Source organism: Trachemys scripta, chromosome 4 (genome assembly GCF_013100865.1).
Source record: "Trachemys scripta elegans isolate TJP31775 chromosome 4, CAS_Tse_1.0, whole genome shotgun sequence".
In the NCBI taxonomy this organism is placed as follows: Eukaryota; Metazoa; Chordata; order Testudines; family Emydidae; genus Trachemys; species Trachemys scripta.
The window spans coordinates 29,109,050-29,128,636 of NC_048301.1; the positions used below are offsets into that span (position 1 = coordinate 29,109,050).

The following is a 19,587-nucleotide window of genomic DNA, read 5'->3' on the forward strand; positions in this document are numbered from 1 at the left end:
ATATTCCACTGGGAAACAAATTATGTCAGAATCCTTTCCAAAGATATTAAAGCATGCAAGTTTCAGCATTTTGCAATAGGTGCTTGAAACTGTAACCAGCAAATTATGATAACCACATCAACCCTACTTTCCTAAACTGTAATAAATGTATTCAAAAACTAGTAAACTGATCAGGATGATAAAAGAAACAAAGCCCTTAGATAATAAGATATGTAACTCACTCTGGTCACTACCAGCAACATACAGCATTATAAACCAAGGTCATTTAATGGGACATTGTGAATGTTTTATGCGGCTGTATAATAATACACTCAGCAATGCATACTCATGTTGCTCTTCAGTGGCTAAATATTTTGACACGAGGCATGATGCTAACATCTCTGATGTGTGTCAGAGCTGTGACAACCATTCCAGTTCAACAGATGTTTGTGAATGTACGTGTGAAACCTGATTCTCATAGATTTGCAGGCCAGGCTCTAATGGTGAAAAAGGGGTTGAGTCTGAACAAACCCAGTTTTCCCGTGGCCACCTCCCTTTGCAACCCTGTACAAAGGGTTTAGGATCAGTTGGTTCATTTTCACCTGGTTGCACTGGCTCTTTGGCTCACTGGAACCACAAGTGGGACAAGGCTTCAGCCCTGACAGAACACCGACACTGATCGCAGTTAAACACATTTACCCTTGCAAAACTGGAATCTAGTTATCACATCACCTATAACATAAAATAATGAGACTGTTCTCATTAATGGGGGGATGGAAGGGCAATTACAGGAGGTGGAACTAGACATACTCAAAAACTAGGCTTCACTTCTCATGCAACAAGATAACTCTAGTCGTAGGGATATTTTACCTTTTAAACCTGTGATATCATTAATTATTGTGTGTGACCCCAACTGAGCAATAAGTCCTCAATAACTGAAAAATACTGATGGTACTAGGCCACTGCCTCCAAAGTCAGAGAGAAGAAGGGGCCACCATACATTTTTTTAAATTCTTTCTGGCTTTTCTAGTTGGATCAGAGCATATAACTTCTGTCTTGTGGAGAAACCAAATGTTGAGAGATCAGTTCAATCAATCAGGGCTACAGCAGAAAGATCATGTGATCTCTCCCAATAAACTGGGGCTGAACTTGAAACATACCACAAATGATGGACTAATAAAGCTCATGGATATCCAGATACAGCAAAAACAAAAGTATTTCATGGGAACATTTTGTGAAGAACAAACTTCAAGCAAATCTCTACTGGTTTCAAAAGAGAGGCTGAACTCAAACCAAAGCTGACTTGGAATTAGATTCCAAAAGTCCTAGTCTATACAATCTTCTTGCTATCTATTGACTGCAGCCTGCAGAGGAAATAAGTTCTAAGAACAGCGAGTGAATGTTGCACAGATTACATTGATAGATTTTAAGGCAAGAAGAGACAATTGTGATCATCTAGTCCAACCTCCTGACACACGCCATAGAATTTCACCCACTAATTCCTATATCAAGCCCAACAACACTTGTGGTTGAACTAGAGCATCTCTTTTAGATATGCCATCACCCATACATGATACTTGTGTAGAGAGTACATTCCTAATTGATTCCAACACCTTTGACAGCAAATTCACTGAGAAGCAGACACTCTGGAAGGGTACATCTATATGAGATCAGTTCTGATATTTTATATCCTACTGTCTGGCATGTAAACAGGACTGAGTGATCAAACAGATACATTACTGAAAACTTAATAAGTAATAACAGCTTTTGGTTTGGTTTGTGGTTGTCCTCACCTGTCTCTTTCTGTTCCCCCAGCTTGTCTAGAACGTTGAAGGAAATGTCAAGGTATTCTCTCTGTATAGCACTCACAGCAATCTTTCTCTGTTTTCTCTGCCTGGGAACAATCTGAATCTTAAATTCTGACTCCTCAGCTTCTTCCTCCTGTTTCTGTTCTGTATCAGATTCTGTGTTGGCATCAAGCTTATCAGGTTCTGTTTGGTTTTCAGAGTCTTCAGGAACCTTAATAAGGACAGTTTTTACATTTGAACTTGGAACTGGTCCACAAGGTTTAATTTCTTCCACGCTAAGCTCAGAGTTATCATCAAGGGAAATCTCAGGGAGTGCAAATGACTTTTGCAATAGGTCTCGCTTTTGCTTAAGTGTTAGTGGGCTCCCACAGGACACATCTTGAAGCTCCTCTGGCTTAGCTAACTCTTCAAAGTCTTTTTGATCTTTGGGAGCTGTGGAGGGGATTTCCTTTTTTCCTAATGAAACATTATTGCTAACATCCTTAGATGTAAAGTCTTTGGAGCAATCCTCAATGCTGAACTGCACGAGGCGGGTTGCACTGAGGCTGAGGGCAGAGGCACTGATGAGAGATGTGGGAGATGACACAGCAGTTTTGCCAGAGACACCATCGTTTAATTGGTTTGTTGTTTCTTCTTCTTCATCACTCTCCACTATTCTCAGGGGAGGAAGTGGTTCAAAGACTAGAGAGTCACTGTCTGAAGTGGAAAGGATTGAATGCTTGTCAGGCCCTGATGTTGAGTCAGAGGACAAATCTATCAGATCTAAATCCTCTTTAAGAACAGGAGGTTTCACTGGAGAATCCACTTTTACTTCATATGTTTCCATGCAGTTTAGCCTGACTTCTGGTATGACAGGTCTCCTTATTTCCCGGAAGCTTTCCATGACAGAAGGATTCTCTTGTGTCTCTGTATTTTCAGTCCTGGTAGAAGAATTCTGTCTAGGTCGTCCATACTCATTCTGTCTATGCATGGTGTAAGCAGCAGTGGTGGGTGGTTTATCTAAGTCACACCGGTCTATGCAGGACTTCCTACGATGTTCATCTAATGAAAACAACAGGGAGTCTGCATTCCCTATATCAAGAGATTTTTGTTTTAGAGAGCGCAGTTTTTTTTTCTGAATGCTTTCTTCTCTCACACAGTGTAGAATGCTGTCTTGTAACGCCCCAGTTTCTCTATATTCAGCCAGTTCTATTTCACCTGATTAAAACAGAAAAAGCTAGTACTATTTTACTTGGAGATTTTTGGCAGAAATCATGTCGTCATCTCATAGTTCAGCACATGACTGACATTTCAGATACAAACCCAGTGTTATGACAGTTAATCTTCAATCAAAATCATCTGAGATTTCTTTAATCTCAGAGTCACACTACAAAGAATTTTGCCACAGGCAACAAAAAAGCCACTGCCCAGATCACTTTACTCAGACCACTAGATTGTAAAAGCAAATTCTCAGTTTCCACCAAATGTGCCCTTGATAGGGTCTATTTGGTGCTATATATTGAATAAAAGACGGTGTGGTGAAAAGGTTTTATTGGCATCTATTTGGGACGGCTGCATTACTTATGAGTGGTGAAGCCATGCAGTAGTTATGTGGGTCATCCCAAACATACATCAATATCACCTTTACCCCATAACGCCCTGTATTCAGTATATGGCATATATGTTAGAGGAAAACGTTTTTAGAAATATTTTATTTTGCTGTAGCACTGCTGTAGTACCAAGGAGCCGTGGTCATTGGTACTATAGATCATTCTGCCTTGGAAACCCAACGCCAAAAACAGAAGGAAAAATTACTCCAAATGTTCAGCCTAGAGATGGTCAGAAAAGTAATTTTTTGCCACATAAAAAAGGGTAATTTAAAAACCAAAAAATTGAAAACTGAACATTTTTCAGGTTTGGGCAAACAATAACTGATTTTTTTAAGCAATGGAAACCAAAACATTTTCAACAACATTGGCATTATTTCCACAAAAATTTCCATTTCATCAAAAAGCCAACTTCTGTCAAAAGAGAAGCTTCAACTGAAAATTTCAACCAATGCCAGTTTAGTCATTAGTAGAAGAGGAAAAATTTAGAAACTTCTCAAACTGACCTTTAAATAGTTTTTCTATATATTATAGTGTCACGTTTTAACAAGAAACTATTGATTTTGTGGCCCAACATAAGATGCCTTAAAGAGGCCTTATTTCTGGAAAGTACTGAGCACTCATTCTCTGAAAATCAAATTCCTACGAGTGTGTGAATGAGAATATTAAAATGATGCATAGTGACAAAGTATACATAAATTAAGGATTTAGCATGACACAAGCAGCAGATTATCATATTTCTTCAGAAATTAACTCTGATAAAAGAATTCATACTTCTCTGGGCATTCATCTCAACTGGTTGATATTTCACCATTTTGCTGCCACCAATTCTTTTCAGTCTTGCAAAGAATGTTTGCGACTCTTTACTGCAGGGTCCAGTTGGGGTTTCATGAATATCAGATTCATCAAAGACACTGTCTTCCTCTGCTTGGGAAAGAAAATCATTATTATTCTTCAGAGACTGGTCTTGCACAAGAGACAGAGCCAAAGGACCAAATCCTCAGCTGCTACACATCAGTTTTTAAAGTAGAAAATTCAAAACATTCTATTGGCTTGTAAAGAAACACATATCAGGGTAATACCATTCAAAAAACACTTTACAGCTTGAACGATTAAGGTCTGAAAAGTAAGGAATAGAATTTTTTTCTAAGCAATTAATGCTTCTTGTAGCATTCGCCATGCACAGTATACGGCGAGATCCTCAGCTGGCATAAATTGGTGCAGCTCCATTGAAGTCAATAGACCTGTCACAACTAGTACAGTGAAGTACAGCAGAGATGTTGGGAGAGATGGTGGATGCTGGGCAAATGCATCCTCTGCATCAGGACCAGTGCTGACTGAGATAGGATTACTCCTATTGCTAGTCCTTTGAGCAGGAGCAAAATGTACCCCTGCCTAGCATTTGCTGATGATAGTGGCATATGCATTAGCTGATTGGAGGCTAAATATGACTGTTAATCAGTAGACCACACACACACACTAGTAAGCACAGGATGAGATTCATCCCTCAGTTTAATAATAATAATCATACTCTGTGCTAATATAATAACAGTTTGTCCATATAAAGACCATTTCATTTGTGCATTGCAAAGCACTTCCCAAAAGTCTGGCAAAGTAGGTAAGTAGTATTCTCCCTACTTTACATAAGATGAAACTAAGATGAAGTGTGGTCCAAGGCCACACAGTGGGTCTAGGTCCATAGCAGAGACAAGATTAGAACTCAGGGTTTCTTCAATACTTACAAACTGCCCATTCTCCTAGACCACGATTCCACAAGTATCTAGACATCCCTTAAAGACGTCCTTTAGAATTACTAAATCTCAGCCCTCAAATTTGATTCCATTTTACAGGCTAGCATATTGCCAGTTCTCCCTATCACTATAGCTTACTTGTACAGATCAAGGCAAAGACAAACAGATGGGGAAATTAGTCCAGAGTCATCCGAAGAAACAAAATATTCTGAGCCTGATTCTCAGTAACACTAAGGCCTTTGTGCTGCCCTAGCAGCATAACGGTGTCTTAAAGTTGTTGTAAATATAAAATATATAATTCACAACCATTTGAGGGCCCCTTTACACTTGCAGAGTGGTGTAAGGTAGCCTTAGTGTAAATGAGAATTTTGGCCTCTCTTTGATGGACACGTTTATCATTCAACTTTTCAAAATGCCAAGCACTAAGCAACATGCAGCAAAGCAGAAAAGGTACTGACATAAATAAAATGACTGAGTGGGCAGAAAACGCATTCTAATTTTACTCATTTTGTCTTTTATCCTGCAGGTATAGTCTTTCACAAAAGTCTTAAGTAGATTTTAATCACAGTGAAACTGGATAAACTCTAGTTACCCAGCCCACACTCAGTAAAAGAAAGGTTTTAGAAACTGCGGGTAAATTTGCCCCTCTGTAAGTATTTTTCTCATGCAGGAAAAACAGATTGCTGCACACCAGGAAGAGTCTTTGTCAGGTAAGAAGGTAATAACACATTCCCTAAAAGCAGCTATGTTTTATCATCAATAGAACCCCTCTAAGAAATTATCAAATTGATTTATAATAATAAAATTTGCAATTGTATAGGTTCTTACCCAGGGATATCAAGCCACTTTTCCAAACACTAATGTTACACTCCATCACTGAAATGAATATTCATTTAGATTTTAGTGCACCGACAAGAAAATCAGCTCCAAATATGCCCCTGTATTACTGTACCGATTTCATAACTGGTAAACTGAGGTGCAGAAAAATTAGCTCACCTTCTTAAGAGCAGACAGAAAAAGCTGGGAATAGAATCCAGGAATCTGACTCTCAGTCCTACCTCTATTTGCTAGATCACGCTCCCTCATCACCCCTGGCTTAATTAATTAAATCAGTGGCTAGTGCAGAAATTTAAATATTTAAAATACCTTTTTCCTTTTCACTGTATCGGCTTATGTTACTGTTGTCACTGTACAAAGGACCGGCTGTGGCATGTGGCTTGCAGCTGTGGTACTGGGCGTTGAGTGTGTTGACTGTTATGTAGATCAGATGCAGCACAATCTTGCTGATGTCACAGTCTCTGTACGGATACTATTCAGTGAAATAAAAAGATTTTACCTTAAAAACTAACTTTTCCTCTTGATTTGTCTACAGTAGGCCCTTCCCTTGAATAAATATTTAGGTAATAATATAGAAATGGCCAAACATATTGTCTTCTGGTGGCCCTTGGCACGCCTATGATCTTATGTTTCTAAATACATGCTAGAAAGCAGAAATATTCCTCCACTTTGTAAAGAATGCTTTATAAAAAGAAACTGGCTTATAGATAAAACATTTTGAAGAATTACCTATGAGGATACTTTAATATATGATTTCCTTGGTTTTTATATGATAAAGCAGCCTGTTAATGATACCTCAAGAGGTCTTACCAGATCTATTTGCAAAATATTTGCTATTTCACTGATTTCCAATTTCTCCATTTTCAGGCACGTCAAATCTAACCACTAGAATTGTGTTCTGTATGTCAAATTACTGTCAAAGCTTCAGATCTCAGCTCCAGTAGATACTTTACTGAAGTTATGTTCTTTACAATCACATAAAAACATTATGTGAATTAAGAACTCCAGTTGGTAAATTGACACTATTAATTTAAAATGTAGTCAATTTTTTAAGTAACATCAGATATTACAACTGAGTCCACCTGCCAGTTTTGTGGTTTTAAAACCCATTTTCCTGTATTCAAAAACATTTTTCTTGCTCAAGCTGTTAGGTGAAAAATCCACATCAACAATAGGGGAAACTGACTAGCTAGTTGACTATACAGGGTGAACTGTGAAACTAATTTTACACAAATTGAAATTAAATACCCAAAGTAAACAAACTGAAAGAGAGAGAAAAATGTTTCCCTCTAATCCCTTTTGGTTTTAGTAGGCTTAGGCATCATTTGAAACAAAATTTAGAGTGAAATGTGAATGTTAAGATAACAGCACCGCTTCAAGACAACAAACCTTGTAAAGGATGACAAGTAACGCCTTTAACCACATCTGCCGAATGTGAGGTTTGATGGACCAGAGGGAGCAGCGGGGAGGCTGCTGGAAGTAATGTCTTAGTTGAGGACAAGTGCAATACTTCAGCACCTGAACCACTAATGGAAGGAGATGTTTTCCCAGGTTAATGTTATAGTCCATCACCTGAAATGAATATTCATTTAGATTTTAGTGCACCAACAAGAAAATCAGCTCCACTTACGTTAGCAATTGTCATACTACAACAGCAACTTAAATTCTGGGAATGTGAAGGGAAATGAGGGCCTGCAGGGAGTTTCCACAATCACCTAGAAAGCTTTCAGGAAGTTTGTTATTTCGTTAGCTCTTTGCATGGTATCAGCATGATGAGTCATTTACTACAACACTGCCACTATGTTATTTATCATTTCAAAACAGACTATTGGCAACATTTTCAAACCTCCCCAATTAAGTTGCAGAGACAATATACGTATCAATGTCTGCTGTGGTTTCTAAATACCTTTTTCGTGTGTAGAAACTGAGGTCGTGCATCAACACATGTGTGTTCACACCTTACCTATAAAATGTAGCTCAGCGGATCAAATTCTGCCTTCAGTTACAATAATTTTTATCAACAGGTTTGCACAAGAGCAAATTAAGGCAAAAACTGGGCCTTTATGTCGTGTTATATTGTGAGGCAATGCAAAAAAAAAATTGTTGGGGGGGGCGGGATCAGTTAGCCAGGCAAATGGATTTTGAACTATCAAACAACTGAATGTTGCACATCTCTTGCTTAAATACCGTCCTAGTACTGAAGGATGCGAGCACATTTTACTCTTTTAATAGATTGTTCAATTAATACAACTTTACATTTATTGCATTGAAAGTCAATTCGCTCCTAACTGCCTGAATCACTTTTGAAAAAAGCATGTAAGCTCCTAAATCACTTACGCACTTTTGAAAATTTTCTCCAAGGCATAACTATGTTATAAACCATTTTCCAAACAAAAATGCTCAGTGATGTAAAATGGTTCATCCTGTAATGAGACCCTGTTTAGCTAGATGGGGAAAGTGTGTTAGCAAGAGGTGTGTTTAAAAACAGCTCTGGCTAGCACAGTCTGAACTGTAGTGTGCACAGGGCCTGCTCATATTACAAAATATATCATGCTCGGACACTCGTGTGTTATAACATAGTTTGATCATGGATGTACAAACAGGACCAAACAAACTTATACCCATGTTAGTTAACCAGCTACATTTGCCAACTCTCATGATCTTATCATGAGTCTTTTGATATTAGGTGTTATTCTTCAATTCCCAGGTCCCGGAGTCATGTGATCACCCGAGACTCTCATATCTCTTTGAGAAAGTAAGTTTCTAGCTCTCATAATTGCAGAGAAAAGCTTGAAAATGTCATCTCTAAAGGTTCCACTATCAGGAGGCTAATAAAAATTATCCACATTTTTTTTAATCTCATGATTTTTAAGTCAGTCAATCTCATGATTTTGTTGGCCTGACATGATTTTTAAATACTTTGGCTTAGCAATACCTAGGGTGACCAGACGTCCCGATTTTATCGGGACTGTCCCGATATTTGCTTGTTTGTCCCGCATCTCGACCGATGTTAGGTAGGTACACTGGACAAACAAGCAAATGCTCCGGAGCCCAGAAGTGCTTGCAACCCCCATCCCCCGCCCCGACTCCATCCCCTTCTTCCCCCATTGGCTCCCTCCCCAAATCCCTGCCTCTTCCCCAGGCTCGCCATTCCTCCTCCCTCCACAAGTGCTGGAGGGAGGCCCTGGAGACGCAGTGGGAGCACAGGGCCAGGGTGAGAGAGAGTCCGGCCATGCCTTCGCCCCGGGGCCACCACGGGATTGCACCAGCTGGGCAGCCAGCCCAGACACGACTGGCCAGGGGCTGGGCGCAGCGTGCGCGCTGCTGGGTCCCCGCAACAGGCCCGGGCTTGGGGGGGTTCGGGCCTGGGCGCCAGAGCCGCAGCCGCCGAGCTTGGCCATCGGCCGCTTCCTCCCCCTATGGCAGTGGGAGCTGCAGCAGCGGCTGCTCCCGAGTCCCGCTGCCCAGGTGGGGAGAACAGCCACCGCCTGGCCCTGCGGGCCGCCCCCCCCCCCCTCCAGGTACCGCCCGACTGAGTCCTGCCTGCGCTCGGGGCCAGGCCGGACTCTCACTCACCCCGGCCCCGCGCTCCCCCTGCGTCTCCGGGGCCTCCCTCCAGCGCTTGTGGAGGGAGGGGGGGGGTGGTTTTTTTTTTTGCTCTGCCCCGATATTTGACCTGGGTGATCTGGTCACCCTAGCAATACCTCATATAAATGGGTGCACTAATCACCTCACTCACTCACAGACAGACAGACAGACTATTTTCCAAATGTACTCACTGTTGGGGCTCACATTCATTTTTTGATTAAAGTAGCAAAGCCCTAAGACAGGACTGTATATACAAAACACAAGATTTAGCTCCCAAGCTCCTGCACAAGTGGATTGACTAGGCTTTTCTATGCAGAGTTTCCTGTTCCTGTCTCTCTCTTACTTTAGCATTTAACACTCCTTGAGTCGAGCTAATGAGACCCATCTTGTCTGTCTACCAACATACATAAACTGTCAGATGAATATATAGTGCATCTCCGTATATGGTCCTAGAGCTTGACATCTGATTGCAACAAGGCTATAACATGATTATACTAGGTTTTGACCAAATCATCCACACAGGTAAGACCAAACTGTGTTATAACAAGGTGTCGCAATACAGTACATTTTGTAATGCAGACAGGCCCTGAAGCCAATGGCACTTTTCTACACGTTATATTAAGATTTGGGAAGTCTAAAATTATATATCCTGACTATAGCTCAACCTTAGGACTTAAAGCACAGTTTTACCAAGTATTATCAAGGCCCATCTGTGCTATAGTCTTTCCTCCAAAAAGAATTGTCCAACAGCACCACCTGGTGGGATAACATCAAAATGATTTTACCTTGCACAATCTTATCTCCGTGTTTGCTGCTAGGAATAAAAGGTATCTCTCTATCTTACCAAAAATAGCAGAGCAGCAATATTAGGGTGTAAAGAGTTGAATATTAACAATAATCTTTGGAAATAATGTTTCCTTGAGCTAAACTTTCTAGGTTTAAGCTCACGGAAGTTAAAGCTAATAAACCAGCACATTCATCCAGTCCCACCATTTGCAGGACTGGCAATAGAAAGTAAATATTTATAAATTTTGTGTTATGTTAATGTTGTATTTTACAAAGTTCCCTCTTCTTGTGAGCAAATGCCAGTGCTGCAATAAAGAGTGTGGCTCTAAAAGCCAAGGAGATTCCCTACACTACAGAATGCTCCCTTTTATCACAAGTAAAAAAAATCATAAAACGAATTCCAAATTAATATTTTCACACTAAAGACACGGAGTAAAATCCTGGCCCCATTAAAGTAAATGGCAAAGTTCCCATTGACTTCAGTGGATTCCAACCATGGATCTAAATTTTCAAAAGTGAATAGTGCTTTTGTGAGCCCAACTTGAGACACCTTAAAGAGACCAGATTTTTGAGAGAGTGGGTGTTCAGCACTTCTGAAAGTCAAGCCTTCAAAGGTGTCTCAAGTTGGGCACCCAAAAACTGAGGCAAGCACAATTATTAGTTACTTTGGAAAATTTAGGTTACGGTTCTACAGTCTAACTTCCACCTTCTGAACCTTCAAGCTAAACACAACACAATTGGCCTGAACCTCCTTTCATATACACCACTATATATCCACAGTAAGTGAGAGGTAAATCAGGAACAATACCCTGTGATTGCATCTTGATAGGTCTGGCATGCAGTTTGTACAAATGCCTCCTGATCTAACTGCCCACATGCACATATATGTACCTGATCTGCATGTACAAAGGTCTGCATGTTTTGCCTGGGGCTGCATGTGAATTTCTGCAGATTCATCCATCGCACCCTGCTTTGGAAAAAATGGGTGCTTCCTCCAATGTGTATAACAAAAAAAGCAGATGAAAAACGTGATATTCTTGCATCTTTATTGGGCATTTTTAATGGTTTATGGTTATTTGAACTAGTGACCATTTTTCTCCCTTAAAGTTCACATAAGAGGAAGTTTTAATAAGGAGTTACGGAGAAACATTGCAGCAATGAAAAGACTTTGTCATCAAACGCAATAATGATACTCTGCAACCATGTAGCACCTTTCAGTCAAGTATCACTTTACTAATATGAGTTAATTAAGCCCTTGCGAGATAGGGAATTATTGTGGACTTCATTTTACAGATGAAGAAAGTAATGCACAGAGAGGAAAACTAACCTGCTCGGGGTTATATAGCAAGTCTATGGTGCAAATGGGCATAGAACCCATCAATTCTAACTTGCAGTCTCTGTCTTTAACCACTTTCCTTCCTTCTCCAAAGCAATAATAGCACTAGGAAAGGTACTTCATATGTCTGGACTGAGCTTTTGAAGAGTGAACAAGCAACACAGCCCTTCTCGCTCTCAAATTCATCCACTTATTACAATGAGAGCATATATCTAAAGGTATTACGGTTGTTTACCGAACACTCAACCAGCATTTTTAATACTGTAAAGAAGACTGCCTTGCAGACATTTCAGGAACCCAAGACAACGGTAGCTGGCTGGGGGAGGTATTTTGGTGCAGCTCATTGGATCACATATGCCCAGCGAGAATAAATCACACCTACTTGTGCTATTCCAGCGATAAATGCATTAAAACAAGTTGAAATGCGCATTTTCTGAGGCGCAATCATGAAGCATCCTTCCTGTTGATCATAGCCAAGCAAGACATACAGATGGCGCTTCACTGTGTTGAAGGCTTTAGCACTGCTGATATCTGACTCAGCACTACTCTCATCCTTTGCCATAAACTTCATTAGCACAGTAATCAGCTGGTGGACGGTCTGATGATCAATCCCAGCATCCTCTGGAAGCAGGTCCTTTATTGTATTGTCATTCTCTGGGGATGGTTGTCCTATCAGCACAAGAAAGACACTGATGAGAATGACTGCAGTGCAAGGCAATAAAGAATCAGGCCAGAGACATCTATCCAAGAGACTTGTTCCACTTCTGACCCTATATGCAGATGTTAAGTCAGTAGGAATTGTGCGTGCATTTTTGAGGGCAGTAATCTACTCTCGTCTTTAGGTATACGAAATTAACTCCGTATTTTGTTGAAATCAAAAGCTTTTCAATTCCTCAAACGTCCTCAGTGAACAGTCATACTGTATGTGACTGATTCTGATTTCCTTTCACACCAGTGTAACTCCACCACGTTCTGTGGCCTTACTCCTGGTTTACACTACTGTGAGCAAAAGAAGAAGAATATTTTATGGGTTAGAGCCTCAGTTGGTGTAATTCATCATAGCTCCATTGACTTCAATGGAACACAAGTTACTCCAGCTAAGGGTAATCCCAATAAAATTTTAGAGCAGTGGTGGGCAACCTGCGGCTCACGGGCCACACACGGCCCGTCAGGGTAATCCACTGGCGAGCCGCGAGACAATTTGTTTACATTGACCATCCGCAGGCACAGCCGCCCGCAGCTCCCAGTAGCTGGGAACATGTCCTTGCGGGCCCCACCACTTCCCGCAGCTCCCATTGGCTGGGAATGGCGAACCACAGCCACTGGGAGCTGCGCACAGCCGTGCCTGCGGATGGTCAGTGTAAACAAACTGTCTTGCAGCCCGCCAGTGGATTACCCTGACGGGCTACATGCGGCCCACGGGCCCCAAGTTGCCTACCACTGCTTTAGAGGATATGAGAGAGGGGAAATCCTGCATTTGATCAAAGAGATAATGAAGGATTTACCTTCTAACGTGCATAGTGCATACTTCTCTCCAGACACAGAAGAATAGTGGATTTACCTGATTAGATTGTGCTATTTTAGCTTTATCCAGGAAAGCCACAGCTTCCAAAGGAATGCAGAGATCCTAACTATCATCTAATGCTGCTAAGTAAATCCCTAAAATCTACACAGAGTGCGTTAAAGGTATGCTGTCTGATAGTCTAAGCCAAATTGTTGCTTATACTGTTGTATACTATAGTATCATATCATATCATATATATAATGTTTTACAAACGTTAAATATTTAGTACAAATATTCTCATGATTATTTTCCAGTGAAAGAAGTTGGATTTGAACATTTCCCTGCAGTGCATGCAACCCAAACAGTAATGCATGACAATCTGAACAAGAGGGAAATTGACTAACTGAGCATCATTGTCCAATCTGAATGAATGCAAAAAAGGAAACAAGCAGCAAAAAGAACAAATAGTAAATCAGATTTATAACATTCTTTCCATTTTCATCATCTAAAACCTTTTCAGCAACATTTTTAGGTAAGGAATATTTTTAACCCTTATGATTTCTAAGTCAGGTGCATAGGTGCTGACTCCCTAGGAGCTCTAGGGCTGGAGCACCACGGGGAAAAAATGGTGGGTGCTAGGCACCCACCGGCCGCGCCCCTATCAACGCCTGCCCCTTCCCCCCCAACACCTCCCACCTGCTGGCAGCCCCACCAATCAGTGCTTCCCCCAGCACCTCCCACCCGTTGCGATCAGCTGTTCCGCGGTGTGCAGGAGGCACTGGGGGAAGGGGGAAGAAGCAAGAGCAAGGCACACTCTGGGAAAGGGTCGGAGCAGGGTGGGAAGGGGCGGGGGTGGGAAAAGGCGGGGTAGGGCTTTGTGGGAAGGGGTGGAGTGGGGTCGGGGCCTGAGGCAGAGCCAGCAGGGATCACCCCCCGACATATTAGAAAGTCGGCGCCTATGCATAGGTGCTCGACTTAGGTATGCAGGGGATGCTGCCGCACCTCCTGGCTTGAAGTGGTTTTCATCATATACAGGTTTAGTTTGGTTCAATGGCTCTCAGCACCACCACTATACAAACTGTTCCAGCACCCCTGTTTTAACCTGTCAGTGCCCCTTTATCTGGCCCAGGAAATATCGTCCTTCATTTTACCATATGTATAAGCACGTCTTTATTACTGAGATCCTTCATACTAGAGATGAAGTATCAGAAGTACTGAGTACCTACAACTCCAGCTGAAGTCAATAGAATCTGCAGCTGCCCAGCACCTCTAAGAATGAGGGTCTTTTTACAAACAACAATATGTGAAGGTATAAAGCAGAAATGTTGGTAGAGAATGCAATCTGTTTAAATGTTGATTAACATAAAGTACTTGCTGCATAATTCAAATTCCCATTCTTTTTTTTCCAGGTATGAATTAGGGCTGCAGCAGTGGCTCCTGTGGGACTGGGGCTGGGGATTGAGAGTGACCCCACCCTGCACTCACGTCAGGCAGTGGCAGCTCCTGTGTCCCGCAGGGCTGGGCCCAGCTCCAGGCTCCAAGCATTGTGACCTGGCACACAGGGTTTCAGCACCACTCTCATTCTAATTTGGCCCCAGACCTGAGGAAGAGCACTGGGGAGCTCGAAAGTTTGTCTCTCGCACCAACAGAAGTTGGTCCAGTTAAAGATATTACCTCATCCACATTATGTCTCTCTCATCCTTGACCCCTTTTGGTCCTTTAGAATTCAATTGCGAGTGATAACCTTTCCAAACAATTCCACAGCAGAGATATAATTCTCTATTAAATTCTATTGAATACTTTCTCTAAAAAGGATATCAGTCTTATTCAGAAGATTTTAACAGTTTTTTCTTTAGCCCCCTGCTGGTTTCATCTCTATTAAATTCTGTGCGACTTTTCCTTAACATAAAAAAAATGTTACTATGGAACTGAATGAGTCATTAATGTGGGTCTAAATCTATCCCAAAACTTCCACATACAATTAAATGAGTAATTAATCTGATAAAATTATCCTTTTTACTTTTGCTCACTGAGCTGTGTCTTTCAGAAACTTGAAGATAAGGAAATATTCAGTCTTGCAATGGGTATACAGTAGTGGCATGAGTTAATGGATACTTCCAAGGACTTTTTCTGAGCTTTCACTCTCCAGAATTAATATTATGCTCTCACAAGCATGCAAAATCTCATATCTGGTACTTCTCTCTGTTATTAGCATCCATTATGATGCCACTGTAAACTACACCAGAGAAAACAGAGGGGCAGGTCCTCAGTTGCTGTAAATTATCATAGCTCCACTGAGGATCAGCCCCAGCATATGTTAGTTATATTGTCCTCCTCCTACTGGCTAGATGTGTGCTTCTTTAGCCATTATTATAGGGTAATTCATAAACAATGATTACTGGGGGATTTGAGTGGTATTTGGTCTGTTATTTGTTTTAAATGTGTAAGAGTCAACGGATCTAATTCAATATACAGATATTTCAATAATACCCACCAGTATGTAACAGTTCTAAGGTATGTCAGATTTGGAGACTAATCTTCTTGCACACATATGAAATGGGAAATGGCGGCCTATGAAGGAGTACTGCAGAAAGGGATCTGGGGGTCATAGTGGATCACAAACTAAACATGAGTCAGCAGTGTAACACTGTCGCAAAAAAAGCAATCATTGTGGGATGTATTAGCAGGAGTGTTGTAAGCAAGACACAAGAAGTAATTCTTCTGCTCTACTCCGTTCTGATTAGGTCTCAACTGGAGTACTGTGTCCAGTTCTGGGCACCACATTTCAGGAAAGATGTGAACAAACTGGAGAAAGGCCAGAGAAGAGCAACAAAAATGATTAAAGGTCTAGAAAACATGACCTATGAGGGAAGAGTGAAAAAATTGGATTTGTTTAGTCTGGAGAAGAGAAGACTGAGAGGGGACATGATAACAGTTTTTAAGTACATAAAAGGTTGTTACAAGGAGGAGGGAGAAAAATTGTTCTTCTTAAGCTCTGAGGATAGGACAAGAAGCAATGGGCTTAAATGCAGCAAGGGAGGTTTAGGTTGGACATTAGGAAAAACTTCCTAACTGTCAGAGTGGTTAAGCACTGGAATAAATTGCCTAGGGAGGTGGTGGAATCTCCATCATTGGAGATTTTTTTAAGAGCAGGTTGGACAAACACCTGCCAGGGATGGTCCAGATAATACTTAGTCCTGCCTTGAGTGCAGGGGCCTGAACTAGATGACCTCTCGAGATCCCTTCCAGTTCTATGATTCTATTATTCTAATCTGAGCCCCTTTCACCCTCAAATTACCTCATGACCTATCAAAATATACCATGCAACACCAAGCCATGATTAGACTGTGCCTCATGCTAAACATGATCTCTTTGTCTTTCAGTACATGCCACTCAGTGGAATTCCTGCCTTCTCTGACAAAGTGGGTTGGAATGCTGACCAGAGTTAATAATTAATAAGGGCCTGATCCTGTGTCCTTGATTCCCACAGAACCTCCACTGATTTCAACAGGAGTTTTGACTGAGTTGGGACTGCAGGTTTAAACCAAAAATGATGGAGTGGATGGGGGCGAGGATCAAATCTTTACTTCTACATTTTCTCAGTGTAAGAGAGAGGTGTGTTTTTTGATAGCAGATGTGCAGAAAGTATTTGGATCTGTATTGGTTCTTTGGAAAAAATCAGTCAAGTTCAGTATCATTAATAGCAAGTATTCATGAGTCAGGCCTCCAAAAATCATGAGTTTTTTTAAAAATATAATAAACATTGGGCTCCTTTTGCCTGCAGGTTTCCAAGCCTTTGGAATGCATTCAGGTCATGATTTCAGGCTTTTCTTCACCATCAGGAGGGCTAAAAGCGTCCAATTTTTTAAAACAAAAGCTGAGATTCTCACATAATCACCTGAATCCAGGAGTTGAGTCTTTAAGAATAAGATCAACTATCACGAGACTCATGACACAATCATGAGAGTTGGCAACACTGCAAGTTAGGTAATATGAGGCTGACACTTCCCATATCACAAGAGAATTGATCTTGGTAAGCCAGATGTCTGCCAGGTGACTGGGGCCTGGGAATAAAGAATAGTCACTTCCAACACTCCTGTGTATCATACCTTTTATCAGATTCTGACAAAGTGTAAAGGCTCTCTGGCATGTAAAGACTCACCTAGTCTCTGCCTGCCACATGATTGATCTGCACGGGGCTATGAAAGGAAGGGGGTGCTGGTTCAAAGGAGGCTAGCATAAAGCAAGGTTGTGCTCCTGCCCTTTCCAGGTCGCTGAAACTGGGAAGACCTTGCAGATTATCACCCAGTAGTTTGAGTTGATTTGTTCTAGTTTTGAGCTTATATTTTTAGCAAATAAAGCTAGACCTGAAGAAAGGGACATGAAGAGACACTGTAGTTGGGACTTTATTTTTCTGTCCCCTGACGGTGAGTCTGCACTCTGATTTACACAGACCAGCAAACAATATTACTATTATTATTTATTGTGCAGTGACATTTAGGAGCCCCAGCCATTGACCAGGACTCCATTGTGCTAGGTACTGTACAAACCCTGAACAAAAGAACAGTCCCTGCCCCAAGGAGTTTACAATAAGTATAAGACAAGAGACAATAAGTGGAGACAGACTGACAGACTAAGAGTATATAACTTGCAACAACTTGCAGGCCCAAATAATTCCTTCTTCTGGCACTCAACATTTTAAGAAAGAACCTTTTTGATAAGCTAGTGCCTAATGCAAATTATATCATGATCCAATAAAAGAGATCGCATTCCCTCCCTTCTTCCTGTATCCACTATACACCCCTCTCTTCAACAGAGGAAGTACCCACCTGGCGTTTGCTCTGGTGTTCCACCAAGTGCAGGAGCAGACTGCTCATGCCTGGTCAACCTCACAGCTAAAAACCAAGAATAACTCTGTTTAAATAAGCAATAGAGACAACTTAAACTTCAACATATGCTCAGCATTAAGCTGAGTTTGATCTAAGAGAATTCTCAAGTGTATGTGTTAATTGTTATCATGCAGTGAATGTAACATTTTAGAAGATTTATTTTTGTGGAGTTGTGATTTTATACTCTGTATCCCTTAACTCTAGTTTCCTTTATTACTCAGTTTTTCTGGTCCAAGAGTCATTAAACAAGAAGGACTCATGCAGGATCCAGAATTAATCAATAAAAGTTAGATAAGATTCAGAAGAAAAACTATAAGCAAAATAATTTTGGTTTTAATTTTGTTCTCTACTAATTTTAGAGGAAAAAATTCTAATTAATCTTAGCAGTTGATTGGCACCGATGACTCAGTTAATTTTAACAAGTATTATATTATACGTGTTGGGGGGTATTAAGTGTTGCTGATGTATCTTTTAAGTACAGGACTAATTAATATTTGTAAAGTCCCCTAAAAATGAAAAATAGTAGATTTAATTATCGTTTTTCCTATAGCATATTAACAATATTCTAGTCATTGATATTTTTGCAGCACATGCAGCCCAGAGGATTTTGAGAATCAATTTCCTCGTATGTAAGATGGTTATAAAAATGTTTTGTATGCACATTATTATACTACTAAGGGAAATCTGCAAATATAGAATGGTTGCAGCAAAGAATTTCTTGTTGTTTGAAAAGTGCCAAGCACATGTATAGTATTGTATAAATTGACAAAAACATATTAATTAATAATAATCAGCAATAACTGAATCACTTTCCAAAAGCTACCTCTAGTTCTTGTCCAAGTAGCCAATACATTAGCCAGCTTACGCAGGTTAAAAACTATCTACAAACTTGTTTCAGGGCACTTCATTCTCTCAATAAAACAAGTATAGCACAAAACGGGAATATTGTCCATGTTATTTGCAAAACGCACTGACTTCTAACTAGCAGAATAATGTTTGAGTCAGTCTCTAACCCAGATATGCTAAACTGTCCCCACTGGATGAATACTGAAAGTCCCATTGTGTACTCAGCAACGGGATGCAATCTTAAGGGAGAAGATGCAGGCTTATCTCAAAAATATAAATGGATACTCAACGGATTTTGGTGGTTAAGGTTTCTGGAAGAGAGAGTGCTCTCTTTGATTCCCCAGGTCCCTTCACGCTGTCCCTCAGGGAACGCACGCTCTTCTGACGATTACGTGCAAAACGAGCCCTCTTGATCTTCCACATTGCTGTATCACTGAGGTTGGCGACATTTGTCCGGACAGCAGTGATAGCTTTACAAATGCAATCAACCAAGTTAGGATTCATTGAATAAATATTTACTGCAAGTCTCACATGCAGGCAGACCCCGAGCCCCACTGAAGTCAACAAGCCTTTATATGGGTGCCGGGGCTGCCGCCACCGCAGCTACAGCTACCATGGGGCTCCGGCGGTGATTTAAAGGGCCCAGGGTTCCCAGCTGCCACTACTGCAGCCGGAGC

General features: G+C 41.0%; 1 protein-coding gene across 7 annotated transcripts in view; it reads right to left on the bottom strand.

Moving 5' to 3' along the window:
* UNC79 (unc-79 homolog, NALCN channel complex subunit) overlaps positions 1-19,587 on the bottom strand; it is a 143,873-nt gene that overhangs the window by 62,945 nt on the left and 61,341 nt on the right. For 4 of the 7 annotated variants that reach the window (XM_034768621.1, XM_034768618.1, XM_034768614.1 and 1 more), the window contains exons 26-32: positions 19,201-19,380; positions 18,005-18,070; positions 12,054-12,340; positions 7,351-7,533; positions 6,271-6,433; positions 4,148-4,300; positions 1,773-2,984 (exon numbers count right to left, since the gene is read on the bottom strand). In XM_034768621.1, the coding sequence (XP_034624512.1) occupies positions 1,773-2,984; positions 4,148-4,300; positions 6,271-6,433; positions 7,351-7,533; positions 12,054-12,340; positions 18,005-18,070; positions 19,201-19,380 (2,244 nt within the window). The remainder of the gene's footprint in view (positions 1-1,772; positions 2,985-4,147; positions 4,301-6,270; positions 6,434-7,350; positions 7,534-12,053; positions 12,341-18,004; positions 18,071-19,200; positions 19,381-19,587) is intronic. The other 3 variants (XM_034768615.1, XM_034768620.1, XM_034768619.1) reach the window with 3 other exon arrangements.